Consider the following 20,135-nt stretch of genomic DNA (forward strand, 5'->3'; position numbering starts at 1 on the left):
CCCGTCGGCCGACCTCGCGGCCCCTGGCCGAGGATCACCGCCTTAGACATAGGCCCGTTCTGAGGAGGGGTTTGACCTCTACTCAGGTTTCCCAACCCGGGCCTTTCTCGTGAGCGTTTTCCAAGGATGGGGGACAAAGCAGCGTTGCTCACCCCGTAGGTCACCAGAATATACGAAGGGGTTTGCAGACAGACTTTAAAAATGGATCAAGGCAGGCACGGTTCTTTGAGTAGATGTGGTATCTTTTATTAGATCACCTGAATGGTTGGGAAAAAGTTCTTGGTGTAGGGAGTCGCTAAGACCCCGAGGAAGGAGAGAAGCTAGAAGCAGTGGCAGAATGGCAGTGAAAATGTAAACAGGTAGAGATAAGCAAGACAAAAGGAAAAGCAGGGAAGAGGGGGGGAGGGAAGTCAGGGAAACAACAGAGATAAAATACACGGTGAAAAAGGCAGGTCTGAAACAGGGAATGGTTGGAGGTCAGGAAAGCAGGAATGGGAGAAGCTAAAAGTATGACAGGATGTCAGTGAAAATATAAAAGGGTAGAAAAGTAGGAAAACAAGGTAAAGCACAGGAGGGAAGGGGAAGAAAACGGGGGACAAAAAGGCCAAGGGGAAAAGACCAACACGGCTACAACCAAAAACCCAGCAAACATGGATCAACAAACTTTAAAAATGTATTCTCGTTTTAAAGGAGAAAAATGTGGCAAACTCTGGCTTTTCCCTTGCAGGCTGGCAGATCTCCAGCCTTCAAGGGGCTGCCTGGGGCTCCCCATACCCCACAGACACCCTCCCCCCCACAACATATCCACACCCTGGGAGGGGCGGGGAGCACTGGGTCAAGAGGGAGGGGCACTGGGTCAGGACTGGCCCTTGATATTTACGAACAGGTCTTGGTACACAAAAGGTTGAGAACCGCTGCACACATGACTTAGTTGAGCTGCTGCCTATTCCATTTTGCTAAAATCAGGGGAAGGTAGTGTAGTACCGCACCAGGACAGCAGGGAGGTAGAAGCAAATGCTATTGAGCAGGAAGTGTCTAGTTCTGCTACATGTAGGTACATTTCAGAAAACCTGAACTCTCCACAGGAAAAAAGGAAAGGATTTTCTTTCCAAGTCTGAACTGTGCTGGAGGCATGAAACAAGCCTGCTAATTAATGTACAGGTTGTGTGCTTCCAAGGAAGGAAATCAAGAAGTACACAGAAGAAAATACAGAAAAGATTCTGTTGAGAAGTCTCCAGTAACCTAAAAAGAAGAGAAAAAATAGTTAAACTGTAAACAGAGAGAAAGAAAGCAGAAATCAGTAAGTGGACAAGCTGCTGGAGGAACCCATACAGTACTGAAGAGCGCTTGCCTGGAATATGCTGATTATAACCACCCATCATGCACCTAAAACTTCAGCTGAGCTGCCTCTAATGGGTGGCTCTCCATTGTGCTATGTGTTACAAGAATCATATTTGCTCATTTTGCAATTTAGAATCACCTAGTTATTTCACAGGGACAGGAAGAATGATGTTCCCTGGAGTTTGGCTTGTGCTATTCTTTCTTATTTTCATGATTTCCTTAAGGATATTTGTTTACATAGGATACCTGTCTCTGACAGAAAAAACTGTCCCATCAGGCCAGCACATATGGAGATAATCTAAAATAGCCATTGTGATTTATGTTTTATTATGCATAGTGAGGCTTGTTTGCTGCTTTAATTCTTTCTTCCATTAGTAACTTGGGGAGGAACTATAAATATGAATCAGTTTTGTTTTAAGCAGCCACACCTATTTGTAGCATGAATAGGAAGGATTATCCTTACTTATAAAGAATCTCAGCAAAAGCTTGAACTGAGAACTGACTGCAGAGGCAGTAGTGTGGTCTGGTGAGCTAAGCAAGGCCTGCATGCTACACTGGTGTAGAAAAAATACATTTGTGCTACGAGAAACAGTCTTTAGGCAGACGTGGACCAGGCAAAACCCTGCGATGCTTTTAAAACAAAAAAGAAACTGTTCCCATTCTGGGCAGAGGCGGCTTACTCATTAATCAGCTTGCAGTTTTCTCTTCAGTTCTCTTTCACTGGCATCCAGTACTTAATTAAGTCCCAAAAGTGACTAGACACAAATTCGCTTGTACACAATTACTTTTACAGGTAACAAGTTAAAAGCTATTGTCAGGAATCCTGTTGAGCAACGTTCATTCTGATTAAGGACTGGTTTATTTAAATATATGTAAATTGCCTATACGAGACCCAAAGATTTGTAAATACACAACAGCTTTCTAGGACAGGTTGGCCCCCCGAGCCATTTGATCCAGCCCTTGCACATTGGGCTTCCCCTAGCACCATCTGCGGTTACTCTGCCCATGGTAACTGGGTCCTGGTACCTGCCTGTCTACCTCTGACACAAACTGGGTTGCTGAGCACTGAGAAAACAAATTGAGTTGGGAACTAGTATTTAACTGCTGTGTCTTACCCACTTCTCTAATAACTTCTTCTTTTTAGGAAAAAATGAGTCAACTATTTTACACCTCACCAACCTATTGAACAATGCTTCCAATGCCTTTTTTCCCCCTCAGGGCTTTGTAAGATGCTTTGAATTACTTAGATGAAGAACTAAGTATTATCACAGGCTGCAGAGAATGATTACAGAAACAGTTGCTCATATCTTAATTTTCATGCATGCTTAAAGACAGAACAGAAAGGAGAATATTATGCATCAGAATTTTCATGCCTTCATAATTTTATTTCCAAACCAAATTTCCTTCAAGACTGCAAAGCACATATTCATCATTTGGAACAATCTACATGCCAAGCCTGAAGTTTCAAAACAAAGCTGCTTTGATTTACCAGATTATTAAAATAGCAACTGAAAAAAATTACTTTACTTGTGAAAAATGTTTTCCCACACAAATAATTGAAATAGCCAAGTAGAAAGTAACCGAACTCCTCCCTACTACCCAGCCCCCAATAAGTATTTTTAAGAACCTTCAGAAGAAATTCTTAGATGTAGTTTGCAATGATCACTGAACCCAAGTCATAATATGGCTACTCAGATGTCAGAAAACAAGGTTGTAAATTGTAAAATTGCTGTTTAAAAAATGTGTCACTTTTCTGTATTGTCTATTTCCTTTCCCATCATGATTGCAACTCCTCAAAGCATGTGCATTAGGTAAACAAAGCTCTCTTACTTGCAAAAAGTAAATACTTTATGCATAGCTAAGTTAAACAAGGAGAATGGAGGGTAACTACAATTGCTACTACTACTTGAAAGGTGTAAGCACCGAGAACCAGATTATGAACCCCTTACTCGACACTCCTAAACAATTACATGAGTAGATAGATTTAAGTCAATAGGACTATTCCCAAATAATTACTTACCATTTTAAGGGGTTCACATTGGCATGATGAAAGGAATGATTTAAGACAAGCTTATTTGCAGACTTTTATGTGCAGATCACAACATACTTTTGAAACAAATACAACTTCAGTGCAATACTCCTGTGAAGTTGGACAAGCCAGCTAGAGCAATTGGATTGGAGGAACCAAAGGAAATGGAGATGAAACAGAAAATGTAGAAAAGAAAATGGTTGTGGGCACAAAGGAGAAAGAATACAGGAAATATGGTGTGCTCATTAAAACAAATGCAATATTGATGCATCACAGAATATACCCCAAAATGTGTGGATACTGTTAAGTAGGAAAACTTGTACATACATGCCTTCAAGATTAATCAGTGCATGATTTAATAGAGCTTTTCTATCTTTACTTTACATGACTATGATAACCAGCCTCATTCTCTATTTATTCAGCGATGACTCAAGTTTAACATTTATGACTAGGGAATGAATCAGATAAAAGAGATGTATTAGAAAGAAGAGACATTTTACAGGCAAATGCCATGATAATCAACAATGATATGAATGAAACACAAAATTAAAGACTGAGTTTGACAGTTTTGGTAACGATATTTTCCTGAAGTTTGCTTTAGTGTGGTGGTAGTTCAAGAAATAATGTTAAAGCTATCTACTTTACATTGCGTGCATAAAAGCAGAGATACCTTTCATATTTACGTAACAGCTGTAGTTCTTTTCTGCATGGAATAAGATCTGTTTGCAACAGTCGCTTTGCTCTGGGCATATTTAGTCCACAGAATATTGACCATATTGAGGATTCTGACAATATAACATAATTCCTGGATGGATACATGGAAGTGCAGTTCTGAGACCACATCAGATCTTTTCTCCTATTTTCAGGTATGTTTGATTGGCACACAAAACACCGTATTCCAAATTCAAATTTAAGATGACTCGCCCTCCCTCCTGCCCCCCAATAATGAGATTCTATACATGGAAAAATTATAAATGTTATAATTTCCCATGTATAGAGTCTAAATTATTCAATGGTTGTCTTCAGATTTGTTCCTCCCTCTCTGCCCCCTCCTACTGTTACAGTGGGAAAGCAGTGGCAGGGGTACAGGTGGTTGTGGGGCAGGGAGAAGAGGGCAAGCAGCCTGCCCCCCCCCCCCCCCCGGTCACTGAATGGGGAGAAAAAAGTCTTGAATTAAATGTAGTAAATTGTTACTCATGAACTCTTGCATATATTTTCCAAATATTTTCAGCCAAAATAGCTCAAGACCTGGATTTCCTATGAGTAGAAAATCACTATACAGGTATGTCAAGATATTTTTACAGCACTGCTGGTCTTGGAGAAAATGTCAATATATTAAGAAGCCACTAAGCCCAGCAGTATACAAAACAGGGATCACGAGTATGTGTGGAATACACTAGATCTTTCCTTAACCTACAACGCTTAGTGAATATAGAATTATTTATAAGAAAAGGTTATAAAAGGTTAATGCAGTTTATGACTTAAAATGATTTATAGAAATTTAGTAATAGTCTCATTGATCACAGATGTTAGACACCTAACCTACTTGTATTTCCTGCATGGCATATTTGGATTTAAAATAAAAGCCTAAGATTTTTGCACAATTGAGAAGTTTCTGACTCTTCCGGTTTTGAGTAAGACTTTCCAAATATAACCAATATAGTAATGTCTTCCTGAGTTTGAAGACAGCCTGAAACAATGGCTAAGAAGTATAAATTCCAGTAGTCTCATTGGGATGATACAGAATGCAGTTGCTGAAGAATTAAAAGGCTAAGACTTGTAAACCAGGTCTGATTTAATTTATCTATGAGACAAGTTTAATTGAAAAGTAGTGGCTTAGATGCTGTTTAAAAGTGCTTGACTTAGAAAAAACAGTCTGTTTAAAAATAGCACTTTGCAGAAATAATAAAGCACTGTTAATAAGATTTGGCTAATTTAATTTTTTAATTTTATTAGTCACTGGGGACTCATCACCCTCATCCTCATGTAAAAGTGTATAGTGGGGTTCCATTCACTTTGGTAGTAAACCCAAACCTGATTTGACGTTTTCCATCAATGATGTGGAAGAAAATATAGACATCACTGGTAATAAAATTTGTAGAAGACACAGATTCAATAAAGTAGGAAATTGGGGTGACCAAGATACAGCCCATTGACTGTATCTCACCCACAAGTCTACCCATGGGTCCAGAATTTGGAGGTGAGATAAGGGGAACAGCATTAATTGCCAGAGCTCCCAGAGCAAAGAATACAAGCTGTACTTAAGGAACTATTCAAGAATACAATTATTTTGAAAAGGATCTACATATAGGGAATATGCAGTTCCCAACAACTTATAGCATGATGCTGTGGTCAAAGGGGCTAGTGCAGTCTTTGGATGAATGATAAGGGAAAAAGTGAGTATTACCGATGGGGTAATTTTACTTCTTTATAACAGCTTTAGAGAGATTGGATTACTACATCCAGTTCTGGTATCCACATATTAAAAAGGATGTTGAAAAATTAGGGAAGATGAGGAAAGAACCACTTAAAATATTTAAGGGCTGGAAAAGCACCTTGTAGAGAGATTTCAAAAACTTAAATCTGTTTAATTCAGAGATGACTTGCTTATAGTAAATAAAGTACATTCACAAGGGGGGAAAAGTCCTTTGGGGCTGTAACGTAGAAGGAAAAGACACAGCAAAAGCTAATGACTGAAAGCTGAAGCCAGACAAATGCAAATTCGAACCAGATACCTATTTATAAATGAGGATAACTAGCCACTGATACAAATTACCAAGAACAGGAGGTGGATTTTCCATCATTTGTCTTCAGATCAACACTGAAAGCCTTCCTTGAAGATATGCTTTATCTAATGCAAAGTAGTTTACCCCTCAGTGGCAGATTTAGCTTTTGTCTGACATGGAGCACAAGAGCATGTACCAGGCAAGTACCCCAGAGTAGCTGACAGTAAATCCATGCCTCCAATTGCCTTGCAGTAACTAGTTTGTATAAAAGTGCCCTGTGATTCTGAATAACTGGCTAAACTTGTAGTTATTAATTGGAGGTTGTATACTCTGTTGACCTTTGGGAAGACTTCTCATCTACGTCAGTGGGAGACACATTTTCCCCTTGAGCTGCAGTGGAAGTCTACTTTTCATTCTAAATTAAAAAAAATTAAAAGTTCCCTATTCTGGGGACTGTGACACACTTTTCTCTGAGCAGAGAGGTAGTCAGCCATGTTAGTCTGAAATCAGGCAGACTGCAGGGTAGATATCCACCTTACAGACTAACTGAAACTTCACAGTGCCTCTCTGTCATCTATATTGGCCAGATGGGGTGATCCCTACGTGAAAGAATGGGCTGCACTGATCTGACATCAAGTCCAAACACACACACAATCCTGCGGCAGAACACTTTATCCTTCCTGCACATTCCATTGCTGACCTCAGAGTAGCTGTTCTTATACTGTACAGTGAAACTTTAAAACAGATTTGAACATACAATTGCAGAGTAAGGAATCATCCATGGACTGGACTGTGTTAAGTAGAGGGACTGTGGAATCTTATCACACTTGGATTAGGTTTTGTGACCCCTTTGTCTGTATGGGTTTTATTGCTTCTTTGCTAATCTTAGCACTGCTCTCCCCCACCTTTTCCCCATTCTCTCTTCCCTCCCTCCCTCCCTCCCTCCCCCGTCTTTTCTATTCAGATCACCCTCTCAATTTGATAGCCTGCTCCGCTCTTTTCCTAGCATCTGATAAAGTGAGCTCTGGCTCATGAAGCCTTGTGCGTCTATAATTTAGTCTGAGGTGCATCTCTACCCCTTTTTCTGGTAGGTTCCCTGATGCCAATTGTTACTGCCTTTACAGTTCACAATAGGCGCATCTACATGTGCATTAATGCACCTTTTCTAATGCACATTAAATTTAGTGCTTCCAGTGTGAGTTATTAAATTACTGCGCATTAGGCTGTGCTAATGCGCAGTAGTACATTTGCATCCTTTTTTAGTGATGCTTAAAAAACAGCAGTAGACTATTTTACTGCACATTAGCATAATTTTTTTTTTTACATGATGCTTTAATGCATAGTAATAGTCTACTGCATATTAAAGCGCATGTGTAGACATGCCCAATGAGTTAGGGAATAGTGCTGCATTTCTGGAGTGGTTCAGATTCTGGTCAAGCTTAACACTTTCCTTGGAACCTTCTTGTAGCCTTTGAAGGGAATGTCCTCTCTTTCTTTATCTTCTCCTGTTTCCCCTTAGCTCTTTCCTTCCCAAAAACATGGTGGCTTCTTTTCTGGATACATTTGTCAATCTATTTTCTGGACTGCCAGAATAGCTGAGTGGGTCTAGGCAGAAAGAAGGTTGTTTTTTTGTTAATTTAACCCAGATAAATAGTTGTAGAAATTCTTGAAAAGGATTCAACCTCAACTTCCCTTTAATTAGGAACTAAGCTCATGCTCTACATCTTTGCTTCTCTAATAAGATCTCAAGCTAAATCAGGGAAGATATTTGTAATATTTAGAATTGAAAAGATAAAACAAAAACCATATGAGTTTCCAAAATAATCCTTTCAAGCTCTGGTGCTGGTCAAGGATGAAAGCTCTAGGTGCTACAGTAATGCAAATTATGAACACAAATACATTATATAAAGCAAAGGTGTACAACCCTCCCCAAATTCATCTTGTCTTTAATTTTGGAGGTCTAATCTATACTAGAGAAATGAACTATATTAGAAGTGATGTTAAGTAACACTCATAACATACCAAAAACTACTTAGTATGGCTGTGCGAAGCTTTGGTCCCTGATTCGATTCGGCTCGATTCAGTGACCAAATCTCTGAATCTGAGGACAATTTAATCTCTCCAAATTGAATCAGAACCCTCTGAGTCAATTCGGAAAGAATCAGCGATTCGGACATAGACACAGCTTTAAATGTTTTTTCCACATACCTCTAGGTAGCAGGCAGCTCATGAACACTGTGATGCTGGGGCACATGGAGTGTCCCACAGAAACACGGGAGCGTCCCCAGCGTGCTTGGCAGCAGACCTGGAAGTGGACCAGAAGCACTTCTGGTCCACTTCCGCGTCTGCTGGGGAGCCCCCCCATGTTCTCCCGGCTAGGTGACTGGTGCCTCCTGGGTCTGGGGGGGCACCCAGGGTCCCCCCGCAGCAGATTGCTGAGCTGAGGGGGCATCGGGGGTCCCCCCTGTGCACTGTCCGGTAGACCTGGGAGTGGACCATAAGTACTTCCGGTTCACTTCCAGGTTCGCTGCCAAGCACATGGAGGGCCCTCGCACTCCTGTGGGACACCCCATGCGCCCCAGCATCGCAGCGTTCACAGGCCACACTGGTACCTCTAGGTATGTAGAAAATACTTTTAAAGCTGTGTCTCTGTCCAAATCACTGATTTTCCGAATCAGCATTGAATCTTCAGATTCGGCCAAATTGAATCAGGAACAGTGATCCAAATCAACAAATCGAATCACTGTCCCCGATTCAGGCTGAATCCAAATCCAAATCAAACAGGGGCTGCTTCACACACCCCTACTACTTAGCAACTGCCGTAAACAAAAGCAGGCATCAAAACAGTTTAGCTGGTCATGCATAAACTCTAGATGGTTAGTTACAACCGGCTAAGATATTATTAAAACATGACATTTAGGAATGACTTAGGGTTGTGCGGGCTGGGAGCGGTCTGGGCCCGTTTTGCGCACGCGGGCTGTGGCCAGCAGCCTGGGCATGTGGGGTTGGAGAAGACTGGGGCGAGCTAGAATTAGTCACGGACGTGTAGTGGTTGATTTAAAGATTGTTTACTTACACCAAAGGTGGTTGTGGTGTAGGCTGGACAGTTTTCCAGGCACAGCTCCGCTTAAATCCTCGTTTGAGGATTACGACAAGTTCGCTCTCTCCCACGGAGTTGTTGAAGCTCTGTGGGTCCGTCTCTTTTGCGCGCAGGAAGGGATACGTCTAGGAATCTATCAGCGACAGGGAGAGGCCAGAGGCTGGTCAGGCCCCTGTTGCCTTTTAAGAAACGCGTTGGGTCCATAAGGATCCGCAGCGCTTAGAGATCTTCACACAGCGTGAAGTCTCCTCCTCCTGGTGTTCATGGAGTCCTCCCTTGCGGGGGTCTCCTCGGAGTTCTCCAACTTGGGCGGAAACCACTCAAGCTCTTTATATGGCTAGCAAGCCAATTGCTAGCCGCCACATATGCATAATTTAATGTGAACCAATAATGTGGCTCGAATTTCAATACAAATGGTGGGAACTCTTTGCACTGAGCATTTCTTAGATGCAAAAAGAAATGCACCATGCAAAGAAAGCTACAAATTGGCGGGAAATTCTCTGTTGTACCGGGGTTCTCTCCTGCAGCAGAAAACTCCACCATGCAAAGAAGCTGCAATTTAGCGGGAAAATAATTTAGCAGTGCTGAAGCACACACAAAACATAAAAATCACAATTTTGGGTTGTGACAAGGGTTACCAAAACATAATATTTAAAATTAGCCTATGACTTTGTCTATGTGCCTTTAGAGATGCAAGACTTTTTGCAAAAGAGTTACTTTTAACATGTAAAGCAATTTGTAATGGATTTGGAGGCTCTTCATCTTTCTGTCTGATTATACTTCAGTAAATGAAATAGTTGCATTTAATATCTGTCACAGTCACCATATTTATTTTTCTCCAGCTTGAAACCAAGGCTCACAGCATCCATTCCAATCTGTTTCCAAATTAATTAATCTGGGAAGGAAAAAAAAAAAAAGACCTCTTACAAATCGAAAGCATTTTGCAGCTGCTTTCAACTAAAGCATTTTAGTGTTCTTTAAACAAGGGTCAGTTAGAAAGTAATGTCCTATATTTTTCTCAGCCAAATATTACTGAAAAAAATATTAAATTTCTATGAAAAAATTGTATGAAATCACTGAACATACAGCTATTCTGCATCATAATCTCCCTCTCCATCAATGGCCTTTTCACACCAGTGAACAAAGGCACATATCCATTGTAAAAGTCCTTGTTGCATAGTCTCCATGGTTTGGCTATCATCCCATAAATATCACTTTTACAATTTGTCCTTCAAAGGCACCCAAAGATGGTAATTGGAGGGTGTCATGTCTAGGCTGTATAGAGGATGGGGCTGCACGGTGTATCCAACTGATGAGATTGCCTCTGGGGTGTGGGCAAGCATTGACATGCAGAAACAGCACCTCAGACAGGTCTCTGTCATACAATGTTTCTGTTTCAAGTGGAGGTTCAAACATTTGGACAAAAAAATTCTCACGGGCTGCTTGTGCCTCACTTAGAACAGAAAAATTAGGAGGTATTACTTTCTGACTGAGCATCATACATCACAGCAGCCTTGTTTCCATACTGATGTCATTGGCAGGATTTAAGAACTTATTTCTTGTTACTAGTATGAGGGATCTAAATTTCTGGATTTTTCCACATAGAAGCAAACAGCCTACAATGTACCAAGCTATTGACAGCTACATGACTGATGGTACACATGGAAGTTCTTGTCAGAACAGTCAGACATGCTGCAGTAAGGTAACAAAAGGTAACTTAAAAGTTGTGGACTCCAGCATTGAGAAATGTGGTAATCTTCTACCATGAATTAGAAGTCTTTCTTCTTTATAGCCTGAGGAGAATTCATCATCTCTGCTGGAGTATGATAACAAAACCAAAACTACTTACAAGTGGAAAGATTACCTGAACCATCTTTATTTTATCTAACAGCAAAGGCCACTGAACAGTTCATAGATGAAGTTCCTTTAACTGAGTTCATCTTTGACTGATTAATGAATCAGCATTTCATGACCAATTGCAAACCTATCATCCTCCACAATTACATGAATTTGCATCCAACTGCCTAGTCATGATGAGGTAAACACAACCAAACAAGAAGCCAAATTATAAATCCAAGTATAAACTTTAATCAAGGTATTAGCAGAGAGTACAATTTACAATAAAGTATTTTTTCACAAGGTACAAAAATACATAATAAATAAAATAATTGTCCTTTACAAATATGGTACAGGTGTTGCTTACTATATACCCTATAATGCACTTCTCTGTCACAACCCCTTGCTCTCCTCCAGGATTAAGTTATATATTCTGTGAAGGGTTCTCCTTCAAGAACAGGAGAGTATTTGCAGAACAAACTGTCAGCTAAAATCACGATATAGTGATGATGAGGGTAGTGACTGATGAAAGGATTGTGTTAACATATACGTAACTTCACTTATATGAGTAGTGAAGATACCAATATGTAAGTGCATGGAGGATCAGGGTTAAAGCAAGACTGAACAGCTCAGTTAAACACCACCTCATGCTCTTGAAGTCCTCTAAACTTTGTGACTGTTCTTAAAATAAGAAGCAATATTGGGGTCCTGCACTTCTGGCTGATTGATTCTCACATTCAGAAATATTCTGACTACAGCAGGCAAGGGATAACAAAGTTTTTTAGACAGAAATGGAAGATGAATAAGTTATTAGTTACCAGAATCTATACAGAAATGCATGTGGTTCAGTAAATCGCGTTGTGTTTTGTTCAAACAAAAAAATCAGCTGTCAATGGGAAGCCGATCACTGCTAAGATACCATAATCCTTCTTCCTTTTGCCATGTCCAGTCTTCTACTGAAGCGCATTTGCTCAGTCATTTTACAAATGATTCTTCTCTGAAGAGCAAAGACCTATTTTAAAAACAAAACACTGGACTAATTGCCACACTGCATGTGTTGAAGCTGATGCAAGGGAGTCTGGGTTACATCCAAGGAGTAGTCCAAGATGTGAAAGCTGGAACAGCAGTATAAAACAAAATCTGACAGGCGCTGAACTAGAAACAGGCATTGATATAGAAAAACTACCATTGGGATTGTGGTAGAAAGGAAACAGACTTCAAACCTTTTCCTTCCAAGAATCAATCTTCAGTAGTAAATTATTCATGGAATTTTTTGCAATCTTATTTCTGTACTCTACTTACTCAATCCTATAGTTAGGTCATTGTGTTTAACATTGTAAATGATAGGCCAGGATCCACACCTTCCAGCCATACACAAAAAAAATGATAACTGACTCAGTATTTGGTAGTGCTGGTTTAGACAGGGACTCTGTTGTCCTTGGCCCACTTCTTCATGATGCGGATGATGTACTCTACCTGGGGGTTACCAGTGCTCCTAAGGAGATGCAGGACTTTGCGTAGGGTTTCTCTGGGTAAATGAAGGGCAAAGATGTAAAAGAGAGTGAGGGTCACTTTTACTAAATAACACCTGACATTTCTAAAGAGTGTGCCCATGAACTCAACTTCATCACCACTCTGGACACGAAAAATCATGGACTGAACAGAGACGTGAGCTATCTTCCTCACTACAGTCCGCTTAAACCCCAACCATACTGGGTACCCATACCATAATCCACAAGTAATTTTTTTCCTCCCCCCCCGCCATGAGGACAGTATGATTGCCTTCAGAGCAGTTCAACTAACACATCCACTTGCACAGACTAGCAACAGATTCCCCAGCATACACAGAAGAGTCAACCCCTTCTGCACTCCACTTAGCTTGAAAAAGGATACCGTGTTATCCGAAAGCTTACTAGAAACATCAACCCACCTCCAAGCAAGTTGGTCTAATAAAAGATACCAACTCAAACCAAAAGACTGTCTGTCATATAGCCCCAGACCAATACGGCTGACCCCAAAAGAAAACTACCTGGCATTTCTATGCTTTTTAATATCCTGAAGGACACAAAAACATGAGACTCTAGAAATAAAGGTCCCTTTCCCTACCACTGAAGAGGAGAAACAGCTGATAAACAACACACAGTAAAGCTAGACAATGGTTTAGGCCTAGAAAGAATAATGTGTTTAGTTATAACAAGGAGGGGAAATTTTAAGTGAGCAACATGTAATTATTCAGGCTGGAGCCTGGTCAGAATATAAAAATTAAAAATAACAACTGCTATAGAAAAAGGCCACAAAACTCAGCAAGTAGTTACAGCCTCAGTTTTTCATGGCATCCGAAAAGACAACATATAAAGAATAGCAACATGTACATTTAATGCAGGAGCACTGCCTCAGGGCTTAAAAGGTAATTATGCCAAGTGTCTGACCATGTGAAGTATGGCACATTTATTATTACTCAGAAAGAAAAGGACTGCTTGCAGAAGCATCACTCTGTGATGCACCCCTGTATCTTCCTTAGGGTATGGATAGTCATAGCATTTTAAATGTTTCAAAAAGCTACCATATAGATGAACACGTGAGATAAATTGCTCCCAAGCATGACAAAACAGTACCCGAAGGGAGCTGGTACTATTTGTTATTGTTTTATACCACTGTACATCTCTACAGGTTGTGGATCCTTCATACAGTGATTGCCTTCACACCCTCTCCCAGCACCCTAGCTGCTGCTGCCCCACTCCCTCAGCCACCCCTCTCCCTCCATCTCCCTGCATTCCTTGCACACATGGGCTCATGGGACTTGAGGTGCTCCTTGGGGATGCCAGCACTTGAGGCACTGTTGTTCCCTGTAACCTGAAGCCAGGAGTCCCAGTGCTTGGGATACCCCAAGTGCTAGAGCCCAGGTGCTCTGAGTTCCAGAAACCACAGCGCTGAAGTGCAGGGAGCAATGGTGCCCTAACCAAGAGTCCGCTTGGCTCCTATAGGAGGGAGAAAGAGTGGAAGCAGAGACATAGGTGCTGTATGCATCTTGTAACACCCCAGTGTCTGGAGATCTTGCTGTAGCATGCAGCTATAGGAATTCCAAAGTGCTCTGGTCAGAAAGTGCAGTAAGGGCTCCCTGTGTGTTCCACAGCAGAAGCACTATGTTTTGAAACGTTTTTAAACTCACATTTCAAATGGCCTCCCTATTTTAGACTGCTCCCATTGACTACTGACAAAGCTTAGCCTTGTCTAGCTAGAGATATCCAATAAATATATTTGCAGTCTGAGGTGGCTTGCATCGGGGGGGGAGTTAAGAAAAGATCTACTTAACAGATAAGTCAGTAGGTCATCCTTCACCACATCTCCTGTACCCATTAGATTAGAAGAAAGACAACAGAAATGCCCTTTGAGTACACAACCACTGGAGCAGCACTCGTCTCTTTTAAAAGGTAAACGAGTTGGAGAAGGTAGAGTTATCCATTCCTTTTCATAAAAGCAGCTCTTCATGCAATTCTGGCTTACTGCTAGTTAGACAAGGAAGACTAGGTGAGAATTTCACACAAAATAAAAGTACATACTTGGGTTCTCGGCCAGCTAAGATCATTTGGAAGATGCCCACACAGGCACCTCTCTTTCCTTCCCAGTATTCAGGGTTAGGGTCCTGTCTCTCCAGAACATCAAAGGCCTGGGCTGAATAATAAAACTGGCCCATCTGTGTAGGAAAAGAAAGCACCACATCTCTCAGACACATATGACTGTCTAAATAGAAAGAGATCCAAAATTCTGATGCTATTTTTCTGGAGTTACAGTTGTGCAAACAGCATACTTTTTCCTGCTCTTCCAAACTGCTCAGAACCGCAAGAGGCACATTCCAGTTTCAAGTAGATTGCATTGAGATTCGGAAAATAAGTATTATCTTAATCAGGACTTTGAATTATTATTAGTATTTTGCCTACCTCTGCTGTAGGTTAAATATTCTGTATCGGGGTATCTTGAACTTAAAGAGAATCCCTTTCCCCTGAGGCTTAACCAGTCAGCATCCAGTCCATCAAGGGAAGCGTTTTGGGTTCCAGGCTTTGACATAAAAGTTCTAGTTGGCCTGGGCTTGATCAGTGCTTATGTGGACATTTGCAACAAGCCTGTCAGCCAAAACTGCTTCAGGTGGTAGAGAGCTATGAAGATGAATATGATTCAGTTTCATCTGGCTTTGGCAATCACCCAGAAGATTAGAGAAATTGGTGAGATGTTCAAAAGGCTTTGATTCCACCACAGAAGACAGACATCTGGTAATGATTCTCAACTCAAATAGCCTCTGGAATAAAAGTCTGAAAATGTGACCTTGTTCTTGACAAAATGGGTCTAGCAGAAATGTCCCCCAATGACAGATTACCAGAATGGTGGTTTGTAGCACTAAGGCCCCAATGTTGCATGTACAAATATAAAACAAAAAGACAGTTCCTGCCTGGAATATTTAAGGTAAGTCTAGACTGTAGCAGCCACTTATAATCTCTCCGTGTTCGATAATAACTAAAGTAAGAGTTATTGGAAGTTAAGATCTCACTCTGGTAGAATTAGTATGCATTTGTTCAGTCTCCTCAGATTTAAGATAGGATAAAATCCCCTATATTCTCTTGGGCATAAAGAAATATCAGGAATAGAATATTTTCCCTCCACATTGTCATGTCACACTTCTATGCTTTCTTTAAGTTAATAACAGCAACAATTATAAGTGAGGCCACTTCTTTCTTTAATAGGCTTTAGGAAGATAGCACCCTGAAGGTGGTCAGGGGAAGGACAAAGAATGAAAGTGACTGGGATAGCTGCAGGCAACAATGTCTAGTATCTATTGCTCAGCTGTAACTTCTGTCTATGCCCAAAGGAAGGGTAAGAGGTGACTAAGTTCAGTTTTGGGTTAGACTTGTCATGGATCTTGACACTTGCCACGCTTCTAGGAGGAACCCTGGTACTGATAGAAAAGGAGGATGACTGACACCTTTGGTATAAGGAAGCTTTCTGGATGAGCATTCTGGTTGATCACAACATTTTTAGCCTTTGTTGAGACAGCTATCTAAAGGAGCTTGTGGAAGGATGGTATAGTATGGATACCAACAGACCTAGTTGTCCTCAGATCCTTGAGGGAATAGAGTACTTCCTCCATCTGGTTGCATTATTTCTTTGAAGAGGAAATCCTCTATTGTCACCTAAACTTCTTTCAGAATCGCAGAATTGCTCTACATATAAAAAAGATGTATATGTACATTTAGGAAACCTACACTTAAAATTCCTCAGTTGTTTAAAACCTGGCAGATATACACAATGGCAAATTTCAGTGCTAAAATGAGCTATACATTATAACTAAGAGTATTGGGTCGTTTTAGGAGTATTGAATCCAGTTTTGGGCGCTGTACTTCAAGAAGGACGTGGATAGAGTCAAGAGGGTCCAGAGGAGCCCACTCGTATGGTCAGGGGCCTGCAGGCAAGGCCCTACGAGGAGAGACTGAGGGACTTGGACCTCTTCAGCCTCCGCAAGAGAAGGCTGAGAGGGTATTTTGTGGCCGCCTACAAATTCATTATGGGGATGCAACAAGGGATTGGAGATGCTCTCTCCACCAGGGCGCCTCTTGGGGTAACAAGGAACAATGGTCACAAACTGACGGAGAGCAAATTTAGGCTGAATATCAGGAAAAACTTCTTCACAGTAAGGGTGAACAAAATTTGGACTGGGCTCCCAAGGGAGGTGGTGCTTTCTCCCACCTCAAGGGTCTTTAAGAGAAGGCTGGAGAGGCATCTGGCTGAGCACTCTTTCCTGCCCAGGCAGGGCATTGGACTCGATGGGCAGGGGGCTGGCCTCAATGATCCTCTGGGGTCCCTTCCAGCCCAAATATCTATGAAATCTATGAAATATGCCAGAAGTATTTAACCTGGGAAAATTTTCCCAGGTTTGTTAACTTAGTAAAGAAACTTACCCAGAGCTAGGTATACAGATATTTGAATGCTGAGGCCCTGAAGAGTGCAGAACTTGCAGTGATGATGACACTGTAGAGCTAGGGGGAAAGTCAGGCAGGTGCTGTTCAGACATCTCAGCATGCTCTGCAGGCTCCCTTAGTCAGCCTGGCAACAGATGGCAGTAGTGCATAGGGCAGCCCTGATTGGCTGACCCAGACTGGCCATGGTCAACCTGTGTTTCCCTGTGACAACTGTGGGGATTGCTAAGGGGGCTTGCTCTGGTCCCTGCTGGAGCAGCAGAGTCCAGCAAGCAATAAGCTGTCTCCCTGAGAGGTAGCAAGAGGGATGCTAGAGGACCATGATCTGAGAGAAGCCAAAGCAGGTACAGACATTTGCTCTCCCAGGAGAAACTCTCCCAGGAGTAATTTAACTCTGGTTGTTCCCCAAGTTATTTTTCTCCTGAAGCAGCCATTTGAAACCTCAGAGAAAAAGCCTGAACATCTGTACTCTTGTGGTTTCTCCTGGGAGAGCAGTGACTCTCCCAGGAGAAACTGAATGTCCGTACAAGGCCAGTTTACAAGACTACATAGCTATATCATTTACAAGGCAATTATTGATGATTTTTTTTAACATCCAACACTAATACATTCTGGAAAAATCCTAGTACTCTATTCCCAGTGATTTCACCAAATTATTCATTGTATGTACTCTCAAGGTTGCGGGGGGAATGGGGTTGAGGAAGAAAAACCATCCAAAGCATCAGTGCTGACATTCTAAGTCTCAAACAGAAAGGGAAGAATTGCTAGAAAGAGCTTCAAATCTCCTCTGGAACTTTTTTCTTAAAACTTCTTTCTGTTGCGACTAGTAGTAATAGCTCTTTCAGTGGCAGAAATGGTGATTAGCCCTAATGTTAGCACTAGTACAAAACAATTGCAAGAGCTTTAATTAGTGTAATCACCCGCCCAAAAGATACCCTGATTAAAATGCTGATAAATCCTTCTCAGTCTACCAGCGTCACTGGAGCTTCATTACTTCAGACAGTGGTGGGCAATATTAAGAATGAGAGCCTACTGTAAAAGAGGCCTCTGAGTGGGATGCAGCAGAATTCAAACAACTTACTTTGTAGCAATCATTTGCAATAAGCTGCAAGAGACTGAAGGATGCTCCTGAATTTTCCATCTTCAGGTAGAGTTCCCATGCTAGTCGAGGTTTCTTGTTCATGATATCTGCAATGAGAACAGGAAGTTGAAAAAGCAAAGAAATACTGCCCAATAACAGCTGAAGTAAATGTCTGTAACCTTTGCACCTCAGTCTACCAAAATCTCCCATTCATACCAAACACCACAGAACACTGGTTTTCAACCTGTGGTCTGTGAACCCCTAAGAGTCTACAGACTATATCTAAGAGGTCCACAAACATTACTATGATCAATCAAAAGCATGTAAATACCCACACTTACAATTTAAAGGGGTCCACACCACCATTCACAATTTCCAAAGGGGTTTGCACCTCCATTCAAAAATTTTTAGGGGTTCACATATGAAAAAAAGGTTGAAAAATACTGCCATAGAATAAAGAGCAAATTCGTCAGCCCCACCAGTGACAATTATAAGGCTAGACCTGCAAATGATGCAATTTCATAACATCTCAGATTTACATTATATCAACAGAGTACTAATAAGGCTACAATGGATCACTGGTTCGTCTATTCTGGAAAACCATGTGACAGATTACTCCACTGGTCTACTTCATATGAAATACTACCCACAGGAAAAGGAAATGCCAAAAGTGTAAAAGGATTCCAAGAAGCAGGGATGGAAATAACATCTCAGATTTACATTATAGTATATCAACAGAGTATTAATTAGGCTGGAAGATACAGAGAAGGCTTGCATTACACATCTGAAAATTAGGGAATGGCAACAGTAGTAAAGGCCTTAAAAGTTTAAATTTTGTGAAAAAATAGCTGTATCTTGCTTCACTATCCTTCCAACTTAGATACTCCAACAACCACAAAAATGAAGAAACATTACAAATGTTTCTTGTTAGCACTTATCTTCCTTCAGCAAAGAACAAACAGTGCTTATAACAGCATTCTCAGCCAATGAAACAGTCTCAAGCACATGAAGTGCATTTTAACATCAAGTCGAGCTTTGACTGAATGTAATCAGGTGTCTTAACAAAACCAAGTAAAATAATCTTCATATCCTTTAAGTAATAAAAACTTGTTGAAAATCTTTCAGCTGTCTTGGAAGGACATGTCTGTTGTCATAAAGACTGAAAAGAGTTTGTATCCAGTTTGCCATATGTATTCTGTTACTTGTAGCATAGTACTAAAATGTATTAAGCAACTGAAATTCACTTACAGTTTCTTAAGCTTTGGTATAGTCATAAAGGTACCATCCACAAATGACCTCCATCCTAGATGAACTCCTGAGGTCCCTTCCAACCCTAATTTTCTATGATTCCATAAAGTCTTAGGGCTTTTAGAGATAATTAGTTAGAGTGTGGAGAATATTTATACTCAAGAAAGTATTTAGTATGTGGCGTTGGACTGTGGCATCCTCTTATTTCTGGATGTATTCAAAACTGTAAGAGTCAATATTGTCCATTTTCACATTCACAAAAACTTAACAGAAGGACACAAGACTGAAGTCCTCAATGCCCAGTGTCCACTTGATTGTAAACATTAATTTGTATGGTTCTATAGCCTAAAGGAATGCAAAGTGTAGGCAAGACCCTTATCACCATGCTTCCAGTGGCAAATTTCTTTCAAGAACCCTCAAAATCGTGCAGTTATTTAACCCTGCTTATATAACAAAAGGTAGGCTTTTACCTAAAACCTCAATCGTATAAACACAATTAGTCATACAAGCTCCTGAATGGAAGTATACTTGAATTCCAGTAAGGAGATTTTCCCAATACTTTGGGAGACAAAATTCTAAAAGTTGGTCTTCTGAAGCTAAGAAATCTGCTCTTTGTATTTAATTTAAAAGTTGGCCTGTTAATTTCAGACATAACTATATATCAGCGGAGCCAGATAGTTTCTTGAATTTGAGCTAGAACTTGGAAGAGAGGGGTAGACCTTTCTGAACACTGGCCATTAACATAGGGAAGTTTTCTGCGTTCTTGGCATTACTGGCACAGAAGTCAAGAGAAGCAACAATTATTGCC

At 40.9% G+C, this 20,135-nt stretch overlaps 1 protein-coding gene across 8 annotated transcripts in view; it reads right to left on the reverse strand.

The window, feature by feature from the left end:
- Positions 1–206: 206 nt before the first annotated feature.
- Positions 207–20,135, reverse strand: part of IFT56 (intraflagellar transport 56) — a 68,500-nt gene continuing 48,571 nt past the window's right edge. For 3 of the 8 annotated variants that reach the window (XM_059726241.1, XM_006269788.4, XM_059726242.1), the window contains 3 exons: positions 18,080–18,186; positions 14,593–14,726; positions 11,262–12,560 (listed from right to left, as the gene is read on the reverse strand). In XM_059726241.1, the coding sequence (XP_059582224.1) occupies positions 12,449–12,560; positions 14,593–14,726; positions 18,080–18,186 (353 nt within the window). In that variant the 3' untranslated portion in view covers positions 11,262–12,448. Of the gene's footprint in view, positions 1,243–8,732; positions 10,092–11,261; positions 12,561–14,592; positions 14,727–18,079; positions 18,187–20,135 lie in introns of those variants that run through there. The other 5 variants (XM_019480919.2, XM_019480921.2, XM_019480923.2 and 2 more) reach the window with 5 other exon arrangements.

This window comes from Alligator mississippiensis, chromosome 4 (genome assembly GCF_030867095.1).
Source record: "Alligator mississippiensis isolate rAllMis1 chromosome 4, rAllMis1, whole genome shotgun sequence".
Lineage (NCBI taxonomy): Eukaryota > Metazoa > Chordata > Crocodylia > Alligatoridae > Alligator > Alligator mississippiensis.